At 45.8% G+C, this 23,880-nt stretch overlaps 1 protein-coding gene across 1 annotated transcript in view; it reads right to left on the bottom strand.

The window, feature by feature from the left end:
• LOC143793567 (uncharacterized) overlaps nucleotides 1-23,880 on the bottom strand; it is a 222,596-nt gene that overhangs the window by 7,945 nt on the left and 190,771 nt on the right. Inside the window, exons 9-10 of the mRNA XM_077280641.1 lie at nucleotides 23,787-23,846; nucleotides 23,629-23,697 (exon numbers count right to left, since the gene is read on the bottom strand). Coding sequence (XP_077136756.1) covers nucleotides 23,629-23,697; nucleotides 23,787-23,846 — 129 coding nt within the window. The remainder of the gene's footprint in view (nucleotides 1-23,628; nucleotides 23,698-23,786; nucleotides 23,847-23,880) is intronic.

Here is a 23,880-nt window from a genome sequence, read left to right as displayed (position 1 = left end):
AAGAGCTGCTGACCTCCCAACCCCTTGCTTGTGCCGCACCGACTAAGGAAGCAAATACATATCTGGTTAACAATTGAACACGCTGTGGGGAACCGCTCACAGTTTTGGTCACTTACCAATTGATCCACTGCTCGCCTCTGGGGAAAACACCGCTGACCCGGGGGAAGAAGGCAAGTGGCGGAAGGGAGGTGTCGAGGATGGTGGAGGGGTGCTACCGCGCCTGGTCCTAACTGCATCTGTAATGTATACAATATTTCAGCTCCCCTCTAATGTCCCGTATGCAGTAATAAACTCGCAATGAATGATGGTTAACAAACGTGACGGCCCGGGCTGTGGGCTGCCGCTGGTGGCGGATGATGGGCCCTCTGTGCCAGTGCTGGCAGATGACGACCCCTGTTCTCGGCGCCGTCTCTCTACACAAAAATTAAAGATCCGCAATGTTTAGACACCAAAAGTACAGGGCTCCAGGCGCCATTGGCGGCAAAAGTTAGGAGCCAAATGAAATTTTTAGTCACCAAATGTACGTACATATATTGCAAATAGAGATCACTCTTCCCAGTGATGCTATACTCTGCATTGTCTGGGGGCTCTGGTGTTCAATGCTATGCATGGCCTGGGACTCTTAGTATTGCATCACTAGGAAGCGCCTCCCGGCAGCACGCGTCTCCTGATTCCCCCCTCCCGGCAGCGCGCGCAGGGTTGCCAACCTCCTCCTAAATGATTTCTGGACAATATAGCTAAAAATTGCGGACATCCCAAAATTTTAAATCTTAGTGGAGATTCTGGAACCCCTGACCTGACCATTTATCACGGACACCGCATTTTCCTCTCGGACAATACGGACATGAGGAAAAAGTGGCATGTTTTTACGGGATGTCCAGGAATTCCAGGACAAGCTGGCAACCACGAGCGCGAGTCTCCCGATTCCCCCCTCCCGGCAGCGTGCGTCTCCCGATTCCCCCATACTGGTACTTGCCACGCCTTATCTCCGCCTGCAACTCTGCCAGATGCCGTGGGGTCTTGTAGCGCAAGTCAGCCCACTTTTTGCGCAGCTGCAGCGCACTGCGGGGGGATGCCAAATCACCTCTCCATGATGCGCCCAATACAGTATTTTCCCCCAATACATTGGCAGCATGGGAAATACGATGCGTATATGCTGCACAAATTGACATGCTGCGTATGAAAAATACGCACCTGCGTACAAATACGCAGCGTTTTTTCGTATGCAGTGTGTGAACTACTGTTATTAGCAAACAAAGGGTGTCTATGGGGAACAGCAGTTGCGTCAACGCTGCGTATTAGCCCTGCGTATTTAACGGACGTAAAATATGCGGCAAATACGCGATGTGTGAACGCTACCTTACAGTATTGGATGTCTTGTGTCAGTTTAGCAAATCATAAGTACTAATTCTTTTTTTTGCTTTTTCAGGTTGCCATGTCTACAGATGTACCTGTGATTGTAGCGGCTGCGTTGTTGGTTGAAGCTCACCGCCAGCAGGAGGCTCATGCGCGGAACACTCGTACTAAGCGACAGCGCCGCATGTGGACCAGACAGTGGCTGCAGAAGAGGAATCAATTGTCCCATATGGGCCTAATAAGGGAACTGCAGAACCCGCATGATTTCAGGAACTACCTGCGAATGTCGGAGGATTCCTTTAATGTGCTACTTGCTGCTGTGGAACCTATCAGGCGGCAAAATACCAGGATGCGAGCTGCTGTCCCTGTGGATGAGAGACTGGCTGTCACGCTGCGGTTCCTGGCGAATGGCAGGTCTATGCAAGACTTGCATTACTGTGCAGCTATTTCCCGATCCCTGCTCAGCGTCATCATCCCAGAGACATGTAAAGCAATCGTCTCAGCTTTACACCGCACTTACATGCCTTTCCCGGAGACCCAGGATGATTGGAAACAGATTTCCCATGGATTTCAGCAGCAATGGCAGTTCCCTAATTGCGGTGGGGCCTTGGATGGGAAACATGTCCGCATCACCCAACCACCACACTCCGGCTCATTTTTCTACAATTACAAGGGTTATTTCAGCGTTATTCTGATGGCCCTCGTTAAAGGGACACTGTCACCCCCTCCAGCCGTTATAAACTAAAAGAGCCACCTTGTGCAGCAGTAATGCTGCAGTCTAACAAGGTGACTTTTAGTTTTTGTTGCTGTTATTCCCACAATAAAGGTATTTATAAAGTAGCTCAAATACCTCTCTTTGTACCTGGAGGCGGGTCTGAAGCCTCCTCTTAGAAGCGCCCAACCGCCGTCAGTCATCTCTTCTGTGTTGATTTTCGCCGCCCCCTCAGTTAGTGGAGAATGCTTTTGGTATTATGGCAAACCGATTTCAGGTTTTCCACACTCCACTCAACATGAAACTCTCGTCTATTGACTCTGTGGTGTTTGCCTGTTGCGTCCTGCACAACTTTCTACGCCGCCGTGATGCCACTGCATACAGCCCTCCACAATATGTAGACTCGGTTGACCCTGCAAACGGAGATGTAACCCAGGGTGAATGGCGTCTCGATGAGCACAGGGTTTCAGGCTTGGAAAGTCTTGGATCCGGAAGGAACTCTGATGATGCGACGATTTGCAGGGAGAAGTACTGTGACTTTTTCAATGGGCCAGGGGCTGTCCCATGGCAGCATCTCCAGCAGTAGCGCAACTGTTGCCATTTCCTTGTTCCATGTATTATGGAATAAATTTTTTTTGGTTGATGTGCCCTCGTGTACCATTTTGTTGATCACCCGTGCAATTCCTTTTTCTGTCTCAATGTCTACATAAATATATCTATCTATGCACATACTCTAGTTCTGTAGCAAACATACGAATCCTGGGAGTCCGCAGTATCCTCTGCCCCAGCGCTTTCCTGATAAATATAGATATAGATAGAGAGAGAGAGACCATGTGAAGCTAATAAAGTTTATTGACATATTAAACCAGCAACAGGTGACAGTAAGGCTAGGTTCACATTGCGTTAATGTGTGCACGCTAACGGACAGCGTTGCACGGCGAAAATGTCGCAATTAACGCCGTGCAACGGGTCCGTTGGCGCACCCATTGACAGCAATGTGAAGTTTCCCTCTAGCGCATCGCAAGCGCGTGCCTTTTTCGGCTCGTGCTAGCGATGTGCCGTTCTTCAGTGGCGCGCCTCGGACGCTGCTTGCAGCATCCGCGGCGCGCCCGAGGTCCGTTCCCCGCTCTCGCAGATCGGGGATCTGCGAGAGCGGGGACATTAACGCGGCCCCCAAATAAACATTGCGTTAGGGCAATCCGTTTAGTGCTAGCGGAATGCGCTAACGCAATGTGAACCTAGCCTAACGAGAAATTCGAGGCCATGCGAACCAAATGTTAAGATCGAGCAGTTAACTGGTCGCTCAACACAAACAGTAACGATACATGCAACAAATCGTTTATTTACAGATTTTCTATGAATTTCTGTACGTATACACACTAGGCCGGCAACTCGCTGTGATTAACCACAGCCGTAAATACTGGAGGAGCAGACATCAGCAGAAGGAACGCATATGCGTCCCTCTGCTGATGAAAGCTCCTCCAGTATTTACGGCCAGGTTTTCCTACGAGTTGCCGGCCATGTGTATACGGACCACAATTTTCTATGAATTTTGGTCTGCATACACACGGCCGGCAACTCGCTGTGGTTAACCACGGCCGTACATACGGGAGGAGCTTTCATCAGCAGAGGGACGCATATGAGCTGACATTGGCAGAAGATTCGCATATTCGTTCCTTCTGCCGATGTCAGCTCCTCCCGTATGTATGGCCGTGGTTAACCACAACGAGTTGCCGGCCGTGTGTATACGGACCAAAATTCATAGAAAATTGTGGCCCACAAAACTACCGGTAAATGAAGGCCAAAAAAAAAAAAAAAAAACGGCTGTGTGAACGCATGAAGTGCTTAGGAAAAAGAAGTCTCTATCGTTTTCAGTCCAAGAACACTACAGATGTTTATAGTAGGTGCCCATCTCGCTGTACTGGAGTGTGGGCGTAGAAGGTCCTTGCGAAAAGTCACCAAAAGAAGGGGGTGTAGGTGGTGGCCGGAACTGGAAATGATGTGGGGCCGGTCTGCGGACAGGAGTGCTGTGCATGGGCTCTTGCTGGTGTCCCCAAGAAAACTGGCCACTGGGCTAACGTTCGCTGCTGGTCAACATTGTTGTCTCAGTCAGTTTGCCTGCGGCTGCCGCGTTCAAAACCTCGAACATCACTCTCTCCGCGTGCGTTCGCTGGGTAATGTTCAATCTATTTAAGCGTTCCGCAACGAAGGATGGGAATGCGGTGAGCTGGGTTGTGGCATGCTGGGTCATTATGTTGTTGGCCAGTGCCAGGAGATCCACAGGTGTGCCCGCAGTCGCCTTTCTTTTGCGAGATGGGCGCTGTGGACGTGTCTGCTCCTCGACACACGGGCTTATGGAGGACTGAGGGGTCTCGTCATCGTTGCCTTCCGGTGTTTGGAGATGTTCAGGAGGCACCTGCGAGTACAGGAAAAAAAAAAAAAAAAAAACCAGTCAATAACATACAAACACATCAGCCCTAGAGAGCCCCCACCTCCAACACTTCTATGCCCGTCCGTGGGAAGCTATGAGGAACAGTCATCTACGTAGCAAACCACAGGGGTTACAGAGCCGGGCTGAACTACTTTTCCCGGCTATATTGTACGAATCTGCAGAAGACACAAAATTTAATTTTATTTTCGACTTTTGAAATAAGACAGCATTTAAAGGTAGGGAAGGACTGTTTGGACTATATCTGAACAGGAAGTGGCAACGGTTATTATCTGGTGGATTAAACATGAAAACCGGCAATTATTATTATTGGAAACCGTGCAGTATCAAACATACAAGACACAGGGCATGCTACAAGCAGGGAAGCTAGGGGGTACTTACATGCTCGTCAGGAGACTCGGGCAGGATCTCTTCAGCAGATGGCGCACAAAGGCTCGTCACGGTCTTAGATGGGCGAGGGATTTCCTGGTCCCGAGTGAACGCCAGCAGGTCATAGTACCACAACTTGGGCACATAGACGTCGTTGGTTCCGGCCCCAGACTTGATGGACTTTTCGACCTTGTTCAGTTCTTTTTTGTAGACTGTGCGGAGAGCCTGGATCTTCTTCCGCACAATGTTTACATCCACCGTCTCAGTGGGATGATACTCCTTGTAGAGGGCCACCAGCTTCTCGTACGCAGCTTTCTTCTTGTAGCGGTTCTTGTAATCCACAGACTTGATCTTCCACAAGCAGGGTAGGGAGCGGTACATGTCGATGAGTTCCCGCACAAACTCCCGGTCATTGACAGACATCTGAAAGAAAGAAATAGTAAAGTTACAGCAAGCAAGCAAGAAAGCGAACGCTCAAAATGGCTGCCAGCCAGCCAGCGCAAAAGCGTTTGTTTACCTTTCCATAATGCGAACGCTCAAAATGGCTGCCAGCCAGCGCAAAAGCATTTGTTTACCTTTCCATAATGCGAACGCTCAAAATGGCTGCCAGCCGTATTTGTTTACAAACTTGCAAGCTCAAAACAGATCTCTGCAGAGATGTAGTATACATCACTCCACGATACACATAAATTAGCATTGCTGCATGGCAGATGAAGCAAACAGCACAAAGATATTACGAACCGTTGATAAGCTGAAAGAGATAGAGGACGAAGACGTCGGGAGTATGCAGAGTTCCGGAAAGGACGCTCCCGTGAGGCTCGTAGGTGGCGGAGGGACGTTCCGGACAGGACGCACAAGTGATTGCAAAAGAAAGACTGAGTCGCGGTTTATATTCCGGAACGCAGTAACAGATGATCCCGCTGTGGTCTATCAGCGTTCACAGGGAGACGGCATCACAGCCACTCATTTCCGCCCAGCTAACAACCATTGTCCCTGCTGCAAGTTCCCGCTCAGGTCATCTCGGCTGAGGGCGTCTCCTTTTGTAATGTAACACACCTACCTGGCTAGAAGGAGCCGCTGCGACGCCCCCTATGTTCGTTGCTGGCGTCGTTGCTTTTGATGTCAAACATGACGATACGCGCCGACCTGGCGACTAAATAAAGTTCTGGACTTCTAGCTCCGACCAGCGATATCACAGCGGGATCCAGATCGCTGCTGCGTGTCAAACACAACGAGATCGCTATCCAGGACGCTGCAACGTCACGGATTGTTGTCGTTCTCTTTGCAAAGTTGCTGAGTGTGACGGTACCTTTAGACAGATGTTAATTTACTGCTGGTCATACATCCATACATATTTCACTACACCTCCCTCCTTATGAACGTACATGGGGGTTGACTTTCAGGTCAGTTCCCGAGTGCGTATCTGGTTCCTCCCCACCTTGGTGAGATAGGCTATCAGCATTGCCGTGATCGATTCCTTTTTATATGCTGAATTGTAAAATCATATTGCTGTAATATCAGACTCCAGCCAAGCAATTTCCCGTTGTCCCCAACTACTCTGTTGAGTCAACTCAATGGGGTTATGATCTGTTATCACGGTGAAGTTGCACCCATAGAGGTATGGTTGCAGCTTCAGCAGAGCCCACACAATTGCTAAACATTTTTTTTCAATGGTGGCATAAGCCACTTCTCTGGGCAGTTTCATGCTTAGGTAGAAAATTGGGTGCTCCTCACCTTGCTGGTCTAGCATCTCCTCTAGCTGTTCCCTCATGTGTGCCTTCATCTCTGCTGACACACGGTATGCAGACTGGCGTACTGGGGGATTAGTACCAGTGTCCCCATGGTGAGCTGCTAAGAGTGTCCTCCTAGGCTCCCCTGTGAAGACTTCGGTGAACTCGCTGAGCGTCCCCATCAGCTCAGACCACCGACTGTGGGATAGCTCAGGGTTAAACTCTGCTGACTCCAGGGACTCCATGTACTGAGTCCTGGCCCCCACATCTAGTAACAGATCAGCCTCCCCCTCTTCTGGCAGGCTACAGACAGGTAAGACAGGTCTCTCTGTCATGATGAGCCTTCAGCATATTTACATGGAAGACTTTCTGATGCTTTGCATGCTTATCTAGGGTCACCACATAATTAACATTATTTGGCCGCTTGTGTACAGTGTATGGTCCCCTCCCATGCAGCCTGTAATTTATTCTGTAACATAGGGACCAACACCCAAACCTTCTGCCCTTCCTCGTAGGCCCTCAGTCTGGCATTACAGTCGTACCAGACCTTCTGGTTGATTTGGGCCTGCCTCACGTTATCATGGGCCAGGTCGCTTAGTTTTTGCATTCTTTCTCTGAGTCGCAATACATATTCAACCACAGACTCCAGTAGTTTTGGGGTCGTCCTCCCAACAGTCCTTAATCAAATCAAGTGGCCCCCTGACCCTCCTCCCATATACCAGTTCAAAGGGGGAGAATCCTGTAGATCCCAGTCTCTTCCTTCAGTCTCCACCAGCATTTTTAATGTCCCGTTAAAACGCTCGCAGAGTCCGTTGGTTTGGGGATGATAGGCGCTGGCCACAAAATGCTGCACTTGTATCTTTTCGCAGAGGCTTTCCATCAGATTGGACATGAATTGGGTTCCCTGCTCGGTTAGGCCCCTTTAACACATCAATTATTTTGCTGTCAGTCACAATCCGTTGGCTCGAAGGATCCGTAGCAGATTAAGAAAAAATGATTTTTGGACAGATCCGACTAGCAGAACCGGTGAAAAAAACGGATCCATCGCATCAGTTTTTCAACAGTTTCTTCCATTTTTTTTTACCCGTTTTACGATGGATGCGTTTTGGTTTTTTTAAACGCCCAATGGGAGGCTCCCAAATGTTATTGGCTAATGAAAACCTATATATAGTGTTTCTACAGCCCATCTTTGACAGGTTGTAGAGCAAGTGGCAAAAATGGAAGGTGTGATTGCGAACATTGTGATGATCTATGTGGATTTTACTTTTGAGGCGAATCGTTTGGAAGCAATCATTCTTGAAAAGGAGAGAGAAAGACAGCGCATCATGCGTCTGCGCCGGCGGCGTTTTTGGATCCACCCAATCACTGCACAGAGAATGACACGTGGGGTGTGTTCTACGTTATATATGGAGTTGAGAGGAAACCCCGAGAAGTTCGGATTAAAGCGGAAAACTTCGATTTTTTTTTTGGTTATACGTGTTGGGCACCTCATCCGTAGAAAAGACACGTATTGCAGCTTCTCAATTTCACTGGCAGAGCATCTGATGGCGACTCTTCGGTAAGCCATTTTTATTGTATCTCCTCCTGTTAACCCCTCTCTGACCTTAGACGTACTATTCCGTCGAGGTGACCTGGGCCTATCTGACCCTCGACGGGATAGTACGTCATAAGCGCTCAGCTGTGCCCACAGGGGGAGCGCGGCCGATCGCCGCCGGGTGTCAGCTGACTGTCGCAGCTGACATCCGGCACTATGTGCCAGGAGCGGTCACGAACCGCTCCTGGCACATTAACCCCCGGAACACTGTGATCAAACATGACCGCAGCATTCCAGCGGCATAGGGAAGCATTGCGCAGGGGAGGGGCTCCCTGCGTGCCTTCCTGAGACCCTTGGAGCAACGCGATGTGATCACGTTGCTCCGAGGGTCTCCTACCTCTTCCTCCCTGCAGGCCCCGGATCCAATATGGCCGCGGGGCTGCTTCCGGGTCCTGCAGGGAGGTGGCTTGTAAGAACCTGTACAGAGCAGGCGCTTGCAAGCGTCCCTGCAGTGCACGTCAGTTCGCTGATCTGACACAGTGCTCTGCAGAGTCAGATCAGCGATCTGACCCTATAACATGATGCCCCTTCCTGGGGCAATGTTATAAAGTAAAAAAAAAAAAAAAAATCATATATGTAAATATATATATATATATATATTTATATTGTTCCCATAAATACATTTCTTTATCTAAAAAAAAAAAAAATAAAAAAATAAAAGTACACATATTTAGTATCGCCACGTCCGTAACGACCCGACCTATAAAACTGTCCCACTAGTTAACACCTTCAGTGAACACCGGAAGAAAAAAAAAAAAATCTGCTAAAAAACCTGCTATAGTTAATCAAACCCCCCTTCATCACTCCCTTACTCTACGTTCACATTCGCGTTCTGCGCCACAGCGTCGGGCGCTGCAGCGTCGCCGCATGCGTCATGCGCCCCTATATTTAACATGGGGGCGCATGGACATGCGTTGCACTTGTGTTTTTCGCGGCTCTGCGTTATAAACTGTTGTGAAACACTTGGGGGTTCAAAGTTCTCACTACACATCTAGATAAGTTCCTTGGGGGGTCTAGTTTCCAATATAGGGTCACTTGTGGGGGGTTTCTGCTGTTTAGGTACATTAGGGGTTCTGCAAACGCATTGTGACGCCTGCAGACCATTCCATCTAAGTCTGCATTCCAAACGACGCTCCTTCCCTTCTGAGCTCTGCCATGCGCCCAAACGGTGGTTCCCCCCCCCACATATGGGGTATCAGCGTACTCAGGAAAAATTGGACAACAACTTTTGGGGTCCAATTTCTCCTGTTACCCTTGGGAAAATACAAAACTGGGGGCTAAAAAATAATTTTTGTGAAAAAAAAGAATTTTTATTTCCATGGCTCTGCGTTATAAACAGTAGTGAAATACTTGGGGGTTCAAAGTTCAGCTAACATAGAAAAAACTCAGAAAAAATACATACAATGAGATACGGCCTTCCCAAAACCCTGTCTGATGACAAATGCACACCTAGCAGGATGCAGCAGGCCTCCACCGATAAAGGCCAGGAGCGGCATATGTGCAAACTACTTGATAAAAACAACCACCCCCACCCCAGCCTTTATCGGTGGAGGCCTGCTGCATCCTGCTAGGTGTGCATTTGTCATCAGACAGGGTTTTGGGAAGGCCGTATCTCATTGTATGTATTTTTTTCTGAGTTTTTTCTATGTTAGCTGTTTTTTGATATTAGTGGTAGGACCCGCAATATTATGAGGACCCTTGACGTTGGGTTGCGGGCTTACTTTATTTTGGCCAAAATATTAAACCAATACCTTATATAGTGTATGTGTTTATCATATGCATACATTTTTTGCACTATATCATATCCTTTTTTGCAGGATGTGGCCAGGCCTCTTTATGTTGGTTAGGTTTTTCTGGGGCGGCTGTCACTGTGTGCTGCATATTATAGTGCTGGGCAGCCCGCCTGTTAATACAAGGGGCGTCATTAATAGGTTGCATACCAGACACTGTGCACCACACTTATCAGTGTGACTGGCGTCCTATGTGAGTTATATCAACGTGCATTTTTTCTACTAGGCAGCCAACCCCTGCAATGTTTGGAGGGTGGGGGTGGTTGTTTTTATCAAGTAGTTTGCACATATGCCGCTCCTAGCCTTTATCAGTGGAGGCCTGCTGCATCCTGCTAAGCGCGCATTTGTCATCAGACAGGGTTTTGGGAAGGCCGTATCTCATTGTAGGGGTTCAAAGTTCTCACATCTAGATAAGTTCTTTAAGGGGTCTACTTTCCAAAATGGTGTCACTTGAGGGGGGTTTCAATGTTTAGGCACATCATTGGCTCTCCAAAAGCGACATGGTGTCCCATCTTAATTCCAGTCAATTTTGCATTGAAAAGTCAAACGGCGCTTCTTCCCTTCCGAGCTTCACCATAAGCCCAAACAGTGGTTTACCTCCAAATATGGGGTATCAGCGTACTCAGGACAAATTGCACAACTTTTGAGGTCCAATTTCTTCTCTTACCCTTGGGAAAATAAAAAAATTTGGAGTGAAAAGATCATTTTTGTGAAAAAATATGATTTTTTATTTTTACGGCTCTGCATTATAAACTTCTGTGAAGCACTTGGTGGGTCAAAGTGCTCACCACACATCTAGATAAGTTCCTTAGGGCGTCTACTTTCCAAAATGGTGTCACTTGTGGGGGGTTTCAATGTTTAGGCACATCAGGGGCTCTACAAATGCAACATGGCGTCCCATCTCAATTCCAGTCAATTTTGCATTGAAAAGTCAATCGGCGCTCCTTCTCTTCCGAGCTCTGCCATGCGCCCAAACAGTGGTTTACCCCCACATATGGGGTATCGGCGTACTCAGGACAAACTGTACAACAACTTTTGGGGTCCATTTTCTCCTGCTACAAATTGGAGCTGAAGTAATTTTTTTGTGAAAAAAAGTTAAATGTTAATTTATTTTTTTTTAAAACATTCCAAAAATTTTGGTGAAACACCTGAAGGGTTAATAAACTTCTTGAACGTGGTTTTGAGCACCTTTAGGGGTGCAGTTTTTAGAATGGTGTCACACGGGTATTTTCATATCATATAGACCCCTCAAAATGACTTCAAATGTGATGTGGTCCCTAAAAAAAAATGGGTGTTGTAAAAATGAGAAATTGCTGGTCAAATTTTAACCCTTATAACTCCCTAACAAAAAAAATGTTGGTTCCAAAATTGTGCTGATGTAAAGTAGACATGTGGGAAATGTTACTTATTAAGTATTTTGCGTGACATATGTCTGTGATTTAAGGGCATAAAAATTCAAAGTTGGAAAATTGCGAAATTTTCAAAATTTTCGCCAAATTTCCGTTTTTTTCACAAATAAACGCAAGTTATATAGAATAAATTTTACCACTAACATGAAGTACAATATGTCACGAGAAAACAATGTCTGAAAAGCCAAGATCCGTCAAAGCGTTCCAGAGTTATAGCCTCATAAAGGGACAGTGGTCAGAATTGTAACAATTGGCCCGGTCATTAACGTGCAAACCACCCTCGGGGCTTAAGGGGTTAACAGATTCCTTGCAACTGGCGAATTCCTTTCCTCTCCATTTCCGACTCGGGATTTCTACCATATCGGGGATTGTTACACACACCTGCTGCACATTCTGGGACTGTTTACATGAGGAATATATCCCACATCCCACAATGGAGAGTTGGCTGGACATTGCTGAAAACTTCCAAAAAATGTGTCAGTTTCCCAATAGCTTTGGTGCAGTGGACGGGAAACATTTGCATTGTCAAACCTGCTGCATTTGGCTCAGAATAGCTGAATTACAAGAAATATTTCCCCACTGCGCTCATGGCCATCGCAGACGCAGAATACAAGTTCATAGCAGTTGATATTGGGGCCTATGGCCGCTCCAATGACTCAAGTGTTTAACCCCTTCACCCCGAAGCCTGTTTTCACCTAAGTGACCGGGCCAATTTTTACAATTCTGACCACTGTCCCTTTATGAGGTCATAACTCTGAAACGCTTCAACGGATCCTGGTGATTCTGACATTGTTTTCTCGTGACATATTGTACTTCATGATAGTGGTAAAACTTCTTCGATATGACTTGCATTTATTTGTGAAAAAAAACGGAAATTTGTCGAAAATTGTTTTTATGCCCTTAAATTAGAGAATTATATCACATAATATAGTTAATAAACAACATTTCCCACATGTCTGCTTTACATCAGCACAATTTTGGAAACAATTTTTTTGTTAGGGAGTTATAAGGGTTAAAAGTTGACCAGCGATTTCTCATTTTTACAACAAAATTTGAAAAAACATTTTTTATTTAGGGACCACCTCACTCTTGAAGTGACTTTGAGGGGTCTATATCAGGGGTCCCCAACTCCAGTCCTCAAGGCCCACCAACAGGTCATGTTTTCAGGATTTCCTTAGTCTTGCCCAGGTGATAATTGCATCACCTGTGCAATACAAAGGAAATCCTGAAAACATGATCTGTTGGTGGGCCTTGAGGACTGGAGTTGGGGAACACTGGTCTATATGACAGAAAATGCCCAAAAGTGACACCATTCTAAAAACTGCACCCCTCAAGGTGCTCAAAACCACATTCAAAAAGTTTATTAACCCTTCAGGTGCTTCACAGGAATTTTTGGAATGTTTAAAAAAAAAAAAATTGAACATTTAACTTTTTTCACAAAATTTTTACTTCAGATCCAATTTGTTTTATTTTACCAAGGGTAACAGGAGAAATTGGACCACAAAAGTTGTTGTACAATTTGTCCTGAGTACGCCGATACCCCATATGTTGGGGTAAACCATTGTTTGGGCGCAGGGCAGAGCTCGGAAGGGAAGGAGCGTCATTTGAATTTTCAATGCAAAATTTGCTGGAATTTAGATCGGACACCATGTTGCGTTTGGAGAGCCCCTGATGTGCCTAAACAGTGGAAACCCCCCACAAGTGACACCATTTTGGAAAGTAGACGCCCTAAGGAACTAATCTAGATGTGTGGTGAACACTTTGAACCTCCAAGTGCTTCACAGAAGTTTATAATGTAGAGCCGTAAAAAAAAAATTATTTTTTTTTTCCACAAAAAATGATCTTTTCTCCCCAAATTTTTTATTTTCCCAAGGGTAACAGGATAAATTGGACCCCAAAAGTTGTTGTACAATTTGTCCTGAGTACGCTGATACCCCATATATGGGGATAAACCACTGTTTGTGCGCATGGCAGAGCTCGGAAGGGAAGGAGCGCCGTTTGGAATGCAGACTTAGATGGATTGATCTGCAGGCGTCACATTGCATTTGCAGAGCCCCTGATGTACCTAAACAGTAGAAACCCCCCACAAGTGACACCATATTGGAAACTAGACCCTCCAAGGAACTTATCTAGATGTGTTGTGAGAAATTTGAACCAACAAGTGTTTCACTACAGTTTAGAACGCAGAGCCGTGAAAATAAAATTTTTTTTTTTTCCACGAAAATGATATTTTAGCCCCAAAATTTTTTATTTTCCCAAGGGTAACAGGACAAATTGGACACCAAAAGTTGTTGTCCAATTTATCCTAAGAACGCTGATACCCCATATGTGGGGGGAACCACTGTTTGGGCGCACGGGAGAACTCGGAAGGGAATGAGCGCCGTTTTAGTTTTTCAACGCAGAATTGGCTGGAATTGAGATCGGATGCCATGTCGCGTTTGGAGAGCCCCTGATGTGCCTAAACAGTGGAAACCCCCCAATTCTAACTGAAACCCTAACTCTAACCCTAACCCCAACCCTAACCCTAACTGGAAAATGGAAATAAATACATGTTTTAAAATTTTATTATTTTTCCCTAACTAAGGGGGAGATGAAGGGGGGTTTGATTTACTTTTATAGCTTTTTTTTGGCGGATTTTTATGATTGGCAGCCGTCACACACTAAAAGACTCTTTTTATTGCAAAAAATAGGTTTTTGTATCACCACATTTTGAAAGCTATAATTTATCCATATTTTGGCCCACAGAGTCATGTGAGTTCTTGTTTTTTGCGGGACGAGTTGATGTTGTTATTGGTACCATTTTCGGGCACATGACATTTTTTGATCGCTTTTTATTCCGATTTTTGGGAGGCGGAATGACCAAAAACCAGTAATTCCTGAAATTCTTTTAGGGGGGCGTTTATACCGTTCCACGTGTGGTAAAATTGATAAAGCAGTTTTATTCTTCAGGTCAGTACGATTACAGCGATATCTCATTTATATAATTTTTTTATGTTTTGGCGCTTTTACACAAAAACTATTTTATATAAAAAATAATTGTTTTTGCATCGCTTTATTCTGAGAGGTATAACTTTTATTTTTCTGCTGATGATGCTGTATGGCGGCTTTTTTTTGCGGGACAAGATGACCTTTTCAGTGGTACCATGTTTATTTATATCCGTCTTTTTGATCGCGTGTTATTCCACTTTTTGTTCGCCTGTATGATAATAAAGCGTTGTTTTTTGCCTTGTGGTTTTTTTTTTGTTTTTTTTAGGTGTTTACTGAAGGGGTTAACTAGTGGGATAGTTTTATAGAGCGGGTCGTTACGGATGCGGCGATACCAAATATGTGTACTTTTATTGTTTTTTTTTTTATTTACATAAATAAATGGATTTATTGGGAATTTTTTTTTTTTTCCTTTATTTGGGATTTTTTTTTTTTTACTTTTTATTGTCCCAGGGTGGGACATCACTATATTAGATCAGATCGCTGATCTGACACTGTGCATAGCACTGTCAGATCAGTGATCTGACATGCAGTGCAGGAGGCTTTCCGGCACCTGCTCTTAGCAGGCGCCAGCTAGCCACGTCACTTCATGACCCGGAAGGAGTCCCGCGGCCATCTTGGATCCGGGGAATCCTTCCGGATCACCGGAGCGACGCGATCGCATCACTCCGGTGGGACAGCGCAGGGAGCCCCCGTCCCTGCACGATCCCCCTCTGTGCCGCTGTCACTACTGACAGCGGCATCAGAGGGGTTAAATGCCCGCGATCGGCGCTAGCGCCGATCGTGGGCATTGCTGTGGGGTGTCAGCTGTCATATACAGCTGACACCCGCACCCGATCACCGCGGCGCTCAGCGCGAGACCGCGGTGATCGGTGCGCCGTAGTAGTACTGCGGCTGGCACAATTGCAGTGCCCGCAGCGCAATACTAGTACGGCACGAAGGGATTAAATTGTCTGCAAAGGGGCATCATTTATATGGAAACACCTTCCAATTTCCACCACCTAGACCGCTGCCTGAAACATCGGGGCCACCAATGCCTTTTCAATGTGTTGGAGATGAAGCCTTCCAACTCTCGCCTGCTGAAGCTATACGCAAGTGGTGGCTTGGCGCCAACGAAAAGTGTTTAATTACCGCTTAACACGAGCGCGAAGAATGATGGAGTGCGCTTTTGGCATTCTCACATCCAAATGGCGAGTTCTGTTGACCACTATTAACCTGAAGACTGATAATGGATGAGGTGGTGAAAGCAGAGGTGTATCTAGCCTTTCCAGCACCCGGGGCAAAGGATCAGTTTGGCACCCCCCCCCCCCCCCCCCCAAACCTATCCCATTTGAACCTTAACTATTGAAATTGTATGACCAAGCCAAGGTACATTCCTGAATCCCCATAATGTTAAAATAGGTACCAATAAAAGTAAAATTAAATGAGACATCGGTAGGTTAAGTGTTTTTGAATATCCATATTGAATCAGGAGCCCCATATAATCCTGCATAAAGGTTAATAATGGCTCGATAAGATGCTCCATAAAGATATTTGCGCCATATAGTGCTGCAGAAACGTTGAATATGGCCCCATAAGATGCTCCATACAGACACTTGCCCCATATAATGCTGCACAAACGTTATGGCCCCATAAGATGCTCCATACAGACACTTGCCCCATATAGTACTGCACAAACGTTATGGCCCCATAAGATGCTCCATACAGACACTTGCCCCATATAGTGCTGCACAAACGTTATGGCCCCATAAGATGCTCCATACAGACACTTGCCCCATATAGTACTGCACAAACGTTATGGCCCCATAAGATGCTCTATACAGACACTTGCCCCATTATAGTGCTGCACAAACGTTATGGCCCCATAAGGCTACGTTCACATTAGCGGCGCCCGCCGCAGCGGCGGGCGCCGCAGCGGCGCCGCATGCATCATGCGCCCCTATATTTAACATGGGGGCGCATGGACATGCGGTGCACTTGCTTTTTGCGCCGCATGCGTCCCTGCGGCGCCCGCGTCGGGTCGCGGAGGACGCAGCAAGTTGCATTTTTGCTGCGTCCAAAATCAATGAAAAAAAGGACGCATGCGGCGCAAAAAGCTGCGTTGTGCATGTGTTCACATTTGCGCTGTGCGTTGCGGCGGCGACGCTGCGGCGCACACCGCAAATGTGAACGTAGCCTCCGATGCCCCATTCAGACACTTGCCCCATTTGCTGTTGCTGCGAAAAAATTAAAAAAAAAAAATCACTTACTCACCTCTCTGTCGCTCAGGCCCCTCGCACTTTCAATATTCACCTGCTCCTCGTTCCAGCCGCCGCTCCATCGTCTGCACTGACGTTCAGGCAGAGGACGCGCACTAACTACGTCACCGCGCCCTCTGACCTCAGCGTCACTGCTGAAGCCGAAACGAGGAGCAGGTGAATATCGCGCAGCGCTCCCCCTCCCCGTTACACTCACCTGCTCCTGGCGCTGTGCAGTCCCTGCTTCCCCGGCAGCTTCTTCCTGTACTGAGTGGTCACAGTTACCGCTCATTACAGTAATGAATATACGGCTCCACCGCTATGGTAGGTGGAGCCGCATATTCATTACTGTAATGAGCGGTACCATGTGACCGCTCAGTACAGGACGAGGAGCCTCCTTGGACCGCCGCATCATCAGGCGGCCCGCTGGCGCCCCCTTGTCGCCTGTGCCCGGGGCACACGCCCCGGCTGCCCCCCCGGATACGCCACTGATTGTTGGACGCACCAGAGTCACCTCTGCCCCGATGTCTTTGAGACCAATGGTGACTTTATTGCCAACAGTGACAGATTGACAGTTCTCATTAGCCCTCACATCAGAGCCGGCCATAAAGAGGACAGACAGTGGAGACACAGATGGCTTTGTGGTTGTAGTTGGGCGTTTCTCCCTATCAGGGCAGACAGCGCTAACATGTCCCACTTTGTTGCAGGAGAAGCATCGGCGTGCATCGCCTAAAGAATGTCTATACCCTGGTATCCCATAGGAGGTGGGCTTGAACAGCACTGGTGATCGGCTGGCACCCAATGGCTTCCGCACCTCAGGAATCCTGTTAGCCACATAACAGTGAGCAATCTTTGTAGCCTGATCCACAGTTTGTGGCTCCCGATCACACACAAATTGTTGTACATCCATGGGGCATATGTGAAGAAATTGATCCTTGACCATAAGATCCATTAAGTCCTCAAAACTTTTAACAGAAAGTCCCCTGATCCATTGGTGGCCAGTGGTCCTCAAGGTGCTCACAACATCCGCATAGCTGTCCGTTGATCCAAATTGTAGGTTCCGGAACTTTCTCCGATACACTTCTGGGGTTAGGTTGCATTTCCTGATCAGGGCCTCTTTTATGGCATCATAGTTTTATCTAGGTCTGGTGGGAGGCCAGCAAAAACGTCCAGGGCTTTGGCTCTCAACACTGGGGTTAGATACTGCGCCCACTGCTCATGGGGTAGATTATTTTGCCTGCAGTTTTTTTCAAACCCCCAAAGAAAAGTATCCAAGTCCATATCCTTCTATATCATAGGGAAGTTTTCCAGACGTGGTCTCCTCGGATTTATTTCCTGGGAGGGGGTTAGCTGCAGGATGTTACTCCTTTCTATTTGAGCCATCTGAAGCTTGAAAGCTCTCCTCCCAGCGTTCTGCAGCCTCTCTCTCAGCCTGGCGTTCTGCAGCATCAGCCAGGCGTTCTGCTACCTCTCTCTCAGCCTGTCGGTACTGTAGAATAAGCTGCAGGCGCATATTGGGATCACTTGTTCCCAGCTTTTGTAAGGCCATTTGTAGAGTTCATTGATTCAGCACCAGCGTCTCCAGAAGGTATCACCGGTGCAAGAGCTGGCATTGCTGGGTCTCTCTGAGCTGGCCTCTCCTTGCCCAGATGCTTCAGTATTTTGCTCTATGTCCTGCTCGACCAAGGCACGTACCAGCAGTTCCCTGGATCTGTCGGCCGTCTCTATTCCTCTCTGCTCACAGAGCTCGGTCAGAGCCTCTTTGCTCTGCTTCTTGTACTGGGCTGCCATATCAATGAACAGCCTTTGCCAAATAAAAGATAGAAAAGAAAAATGGGGAAGGGAAACTGTTTGCAAGTATGTCTAAGTAAGCACTGAGCTGAACCTTGCAGAACTGGCGATAATAATAAAGATTATTATAACTGGTGCACTCCTCGCAAGGATACCAATTCTTTAATACAGGGAATAATTGCTTAAACCATGCACTAATGCTCTAATAGCAGTAATTCTATCCCACCGCTCTGCCACCAATTTGTTATGTACCGGTTTCTCAGCACGTGACTGGGGATTGCGCCTGCAAGGATTAATCTATCTCCTCTCTCAGTCCAGCATTCAACCTCTGTCCTATGCTGCAATGGGAGCATAAATCACCCCCGACAGTCCACGCACCCCGCTCATACACACTGCCACCACTCCCCGACGAGGAGTCCTGGAAATATTACTACTTCTGTCTGCCAATCAGCAGGATCACACACTCTAAGGCTATGGATTCTTTAGAGCATACAAGGTTCAAACGTATACAAATTTTAAGATAAAATAGAAAAGGTACAGTGCTTACAATAAAAGATGTAAAAATATGGAAATGAAAAGTGACATACAAATATGCAAAACAGTTATAAAAATAAAGGGAGAAAACTTACAGAAATACCTAAACTTTGCAGTCCGGCATTCTGCTCCCTGAGGGGGGGATGAATATGGAATGGCTCACATCAGCTTGGCTGCCTCTCAATTTGTGAACGTGCTTCTATGTGTAAAGGCCTAACTGATCGAGTCAACCTGGGCGTCAGATTTCTAGACCAGCCTCTCAGGTTAATATTCTAATTCTTGGTTTGTGACTGGATCCTGGCTATTTTACCAATGAATACATTATTTTTCCCCGAACACTCTTCTTGTAATCTTTTTTAGGGTATGTGCACACGATTCAGATTTTGCTGCGGATCCGCAGCAGTTTCCCATGCGTTTACAGTTCGATGTAAACCTATCGGAAACAAAAAACGCTGTGCACATGCTGCGGAAAAAAAACACGTGGAAACGCAGCGGTTTACATTCCGCAGCATGTCACTTCTTTCTGCGGATTCCGCAGTGGTTTTACAGCTGCCCCTATGGAAAACCGCAGTAAATCTGCAGCAAAAAAGCAGCGTTTTTGCCCTGCAGATTTATCAAATCTGCTGCGGAAAAATCCACAGTGGCCAAGAATACATGTGCACATAAGAGCTAACCTAACCAAAACAAGAATTCCTAAAATATAACCTTTATTTAGGCAATTAAAAATTGACTTTATTTTTACATAGTTTTAAAATTTTGGTTTATTTTTGCTAATTTTTTCTAAATATATAATTTGTGTATTTTGTTTTGTTTTTTCTTCTACATGGTAGTGAGAGGTGCAGTGTCACCTAGATAAAGGTACATTGCTATACCTTTATCATCCGCTATCTCCCATGGGATATAAAAACAACCACTTATCCAACCAGTACCTAGTATGAATCATCTCTCAAGCTTATGGAAGTTTGAAATGTAATTTTTGGTTTATTTTTGCTAATTTTTTTTGAATATATATACATTTTTTCTTTATCTTTTTGCTTCTTTTTTCTTCACGGGGTCTAGTGTTATATTGGGACACAAATCTTTTATCTTTCCTGACAACAGGGTCAGTAAGGGACCTTAGGGTCAGCCACCGCTGAGTGGGGGCGCCTACCGAATCAACTTAGGGTGCCTACCTCCACAGTTAGGTAGGGGAAACTATAGGCATCAGTGGTAGAGCATATTAGGGTTCCTGTATATTAGGGAGCCCTAGGGACAAAACAGGGCCAGCCGGCGACGAGTGGGGGCGCCAACCGAGGCAAAGTAGGGTGCCTACCTCCACAGCTAGGCAGGGTCCACTAGTCCACTATACAGGGTGGTTTAGGTACATTTCATACCTGCAATTTTAAAACTATGTAAAAATAAAGTCAATTTTTAATTGCCTAAATAAAGGTTATATTTTAGGAATTCTTGTTTTGGTTAGGTTAGCTCTTGTTCTAGGATTCCGCAACATTATAATTTGGTTGTTGGTTTACATGTGCACATAACCTTACTCAGAGACAGGCTGCAATTTGGCATCTTCCCATGAAAGGCACTAGGAGGTGTGAAGTGTTTACAATTCTGTGTGTGTTCTGGAAATCCCCCCTGGGGTGACTGGAGACTGCCTGCTCAGGATAACATAGGTCATGACCTTTGTGAGAGCTGCAGTCTAAGGGTACTGTCACACAGTACCATTTTAATCGCTACGACGGCACGATCCGTGACGTCGCAGCGATCGTATGATTATCGCTCCAGCGTCGTAGACTGCGGTCACACGTTGCAATCACGGCGCTGGAGCGATGCCGAAGTCCCCGGTAACCAGGGTAAACATCGGGTAACTAAGCGCAGGGCCGCGCTTAGTAACCCGATGTTTACCCTGGTTACCAGCGTAAACGTAAAAAAAACAAACAGTGCATACTTACATTCCGGTGTCTGTCCCCGGCGTTCTGCTTCTCTCCACTGTGTAAGCGCCATAGCCGGAAAGCACAGCGGTGACGTCAGACGTCACCGCTGTGCTTGCTTTCCGGCTGGCAGACGCTCACACAGTGGAGAGAAGCTGAGACGCCGGGGACAGACACCGGAATGTAAGTATGTACTGTTTGTTTTTTTTACGTTTACGCTGGTAACCAGGGTAAACATCGGGTTACTAAGCGCGGCCCTGCGCTTAGTTACCCGATGTTTACCCTGGTTACAAGCGAACACATCGCTGGATCGCTGTCACACACAACGATCCAGCGATGTCAGCGGGTGATCAAGCGACGAAAGAAAGTTCCATACGATCTGCTACGACGTACGATTCTCAGCAGGATCCCTGATCGCTGCTGCGTGTCAGACACTGCGATATCGTAACGATATCGCTAGAACGTCACGAATCGTACCGTCGTAGCGATCAAAGTGTGACTGTGTGACAGTACCCTAAGGCTAGGTTCACATTGCGTCAAGTACATGGCGTTAAACGGATCCGTTAAACGCATGTACAGAAAAGGATCCGATTTCGAAAAATCGGCATCATATTAACGCTTGCGTTAACGCACGTGACCGCGTTTTTCTCATTTGGATGTCCGTTCGCGAAGTATCCGTTTGTCTGCGTTTGTCACTGTCAATAAAGCTTTTTTTTTTTTTTCTCCTTTTGTCATCGTCGGGGTGTGGGTGTAGACTCATTCTCCATTTTGAAAGCATTGAGTGAACTTCTGTTAACAAGATGTTTGTGTCTGAGCTCGTTCGATTTCGCTTGATGCGGTTGCGACTTCGGCAGAGAAAGCGTAGTTCGCAAAGGAGATATTGGATCCACAAAGTGAATTTCTTGCGGAATACATATGGTGCCTTTCACACCCTGTATGTTCAGTTTTGGGATCATCCCTCCAAATTCCAACGCTATCTACGGATGTCCATTGAGACCTTTGATGTTCTGCTCTCACATGTGAAGGATGAGATACATCATCATCGCAGCACTTTCCGTGAAAGCATCTGTGCGGAGGAACGTTTAGTAGTGACTGTGAGGTAATTATAAATTTTTTTATCATTCTATTGACAAAAACTAGATGTAGGTATCTTGGGGCATAATCATGTTCATTTAAGGCAATTGTATATTCTATTTATGTAGCCTTTTAGTTGTCCTTTAAAATCCTAAACAATTTTTCATTTTTTTTTTTTCTTTTTGAATGCCGACAGATATCTGGCTACCGGAGAATCTTTTGCGTCACTGCATTACCAATTTAGACTGGGGAAGTCAACAATTTGCCAACTGGTTCGGGAAACTTGTGATGCCATTTGGAACGACTTGCAACCACTTGTGCTACCAACCCCGACATCAGATGTGTGGCTAGCGATTTCCCAACAGTTTGAGGATGTGGCTAATTTCCCCAATTGTATTGGTGCCGTGGAAGACAAGCACATTAGGATTCAGAAACCAGCGCATAGTGGATCCCTCTACTATACTATAACTATAAGAAATACTTTTCTATTATATTGATGGCTATTGCGGATGCAAGATACCGTTTTGTAGCTGTGGATATTGGTGCGTATGGCCGGACAAACGATTCCAGAGTCTTCAGAGACTCCAACATGGGGAGATGTTTGTACAGCAACAATTTTAACATACCCTCATCACGACCTCTGCCGGGGACAGAAGAACCAAGTTTGCCCTTTGTTTTAGTTGGTGATGAGGCGTTCCAACTTGGACAAAATCTCCTAAAGCCGTACTCAAGCCGCAGTCTGAACTCCACCAGGCGCATTTTTAATTATCGCTTGAGCCGGGCAAGACGTTATGTGGAGTGTGCCTTTGGGATTTTGACATTGAAATGGTGAATTTTACTAACTTGCATGCAACTGCAACCAGAAAATGTGGACCGTGTTGTGAAGGCATGCATCTGTCTGCATAATTTTGTTGCCAGACATGAACCCCAGGTGGTTGACCCCGATGAATGTGAGTCGAACCTCATTAGCATTGAATCGACTGCTGTTTGGTCAACAGCTCAAATAATGAGGATTCGTGATCAATTTGCACAGTACTTCACACATGAAGGCCATGTTCCATGGCAAGACAGACACGTGTGAAAATTATTTAAGTCTGAAGTTGAGTCCTGATGTTTTGCTGAAATGTGAGGGGTTTTTGTTGTTTGTTTTATTTCCCACAACCTTATGTCTTGTAAAAAGTTACATTCATGTTTTATTATGTAGTGCAAGTCATACAAGAATCTTAAATTTTAAACAGTTTACTAAAGTTTCGGAATTTGTATGAAAAAACTGTTGTTAGACATGTTTAACATATGATATCCCATAGGGATGTAAAAAAAACACACACGAAATTGGGTGCCAAAAAAATAATTAACCAACAAAACGTCAACCACAATCCTTTTTTTTTTGGCTCGCTGACTTGGACTGTGTAAACACAAAACGTTATGTTGAAAGGTTCAATTTCACTTTATTGGTAGACAGATAGATACATAGATAGATAGATAGATACATAGATAGAGCGAGATAGATAGTGGATAGATAGTTTATAGATATAGTAGTAGATAGAACGTAAATAGATAGATACATAGATATATAGATAGAGAGATAGAGATAGTTGATAAATAGTTTATAGATATAGTAGATAGAAAGTGAATAGATTGTAGATAAATATTGGATAGAAAATTTCTAGTTTTATATTTACCACTGGCAGTTTTGGAGACGACAGACGGCGAGGAACCTTCTTTCTCTTGTGTCCTTCGTGTGCCACAACCTATTGTGTATGTAAATGGAAAAAAATAAAATTACATTTCTTGGATCAATAAATTTATGTTTGCAAAACTAAAAATGTGTGCCATGTACCTTTGTGGGTTTTGCCTGTTTTTTTTGGGGGGGCCTAGCAGCCTCGGGCTCCGAAGACTCCTATTTGCAATAAAAACATGATTATACACGTGCT

This window comes from Ranitomeya variabilis, chromosome 1 (genome assembly GCF_051348905.1).
Source record: "Ranitomeya variabilis isolate aRanVar5 chromosome 1, aRanVar5.hap1, whole genome shotgun sequence".
Taxonomy (NCBI): Eukaryota; Metazoa; Chordata; class Amphibia; order Anura; family Dendrobatidae; genus Ranitomeya; species Ranitomeya variabilis.
Note: the sequence above shows the minus strand (reverse complement) of the source record. Positions and strands in the feature narration are given on the sequence as shown.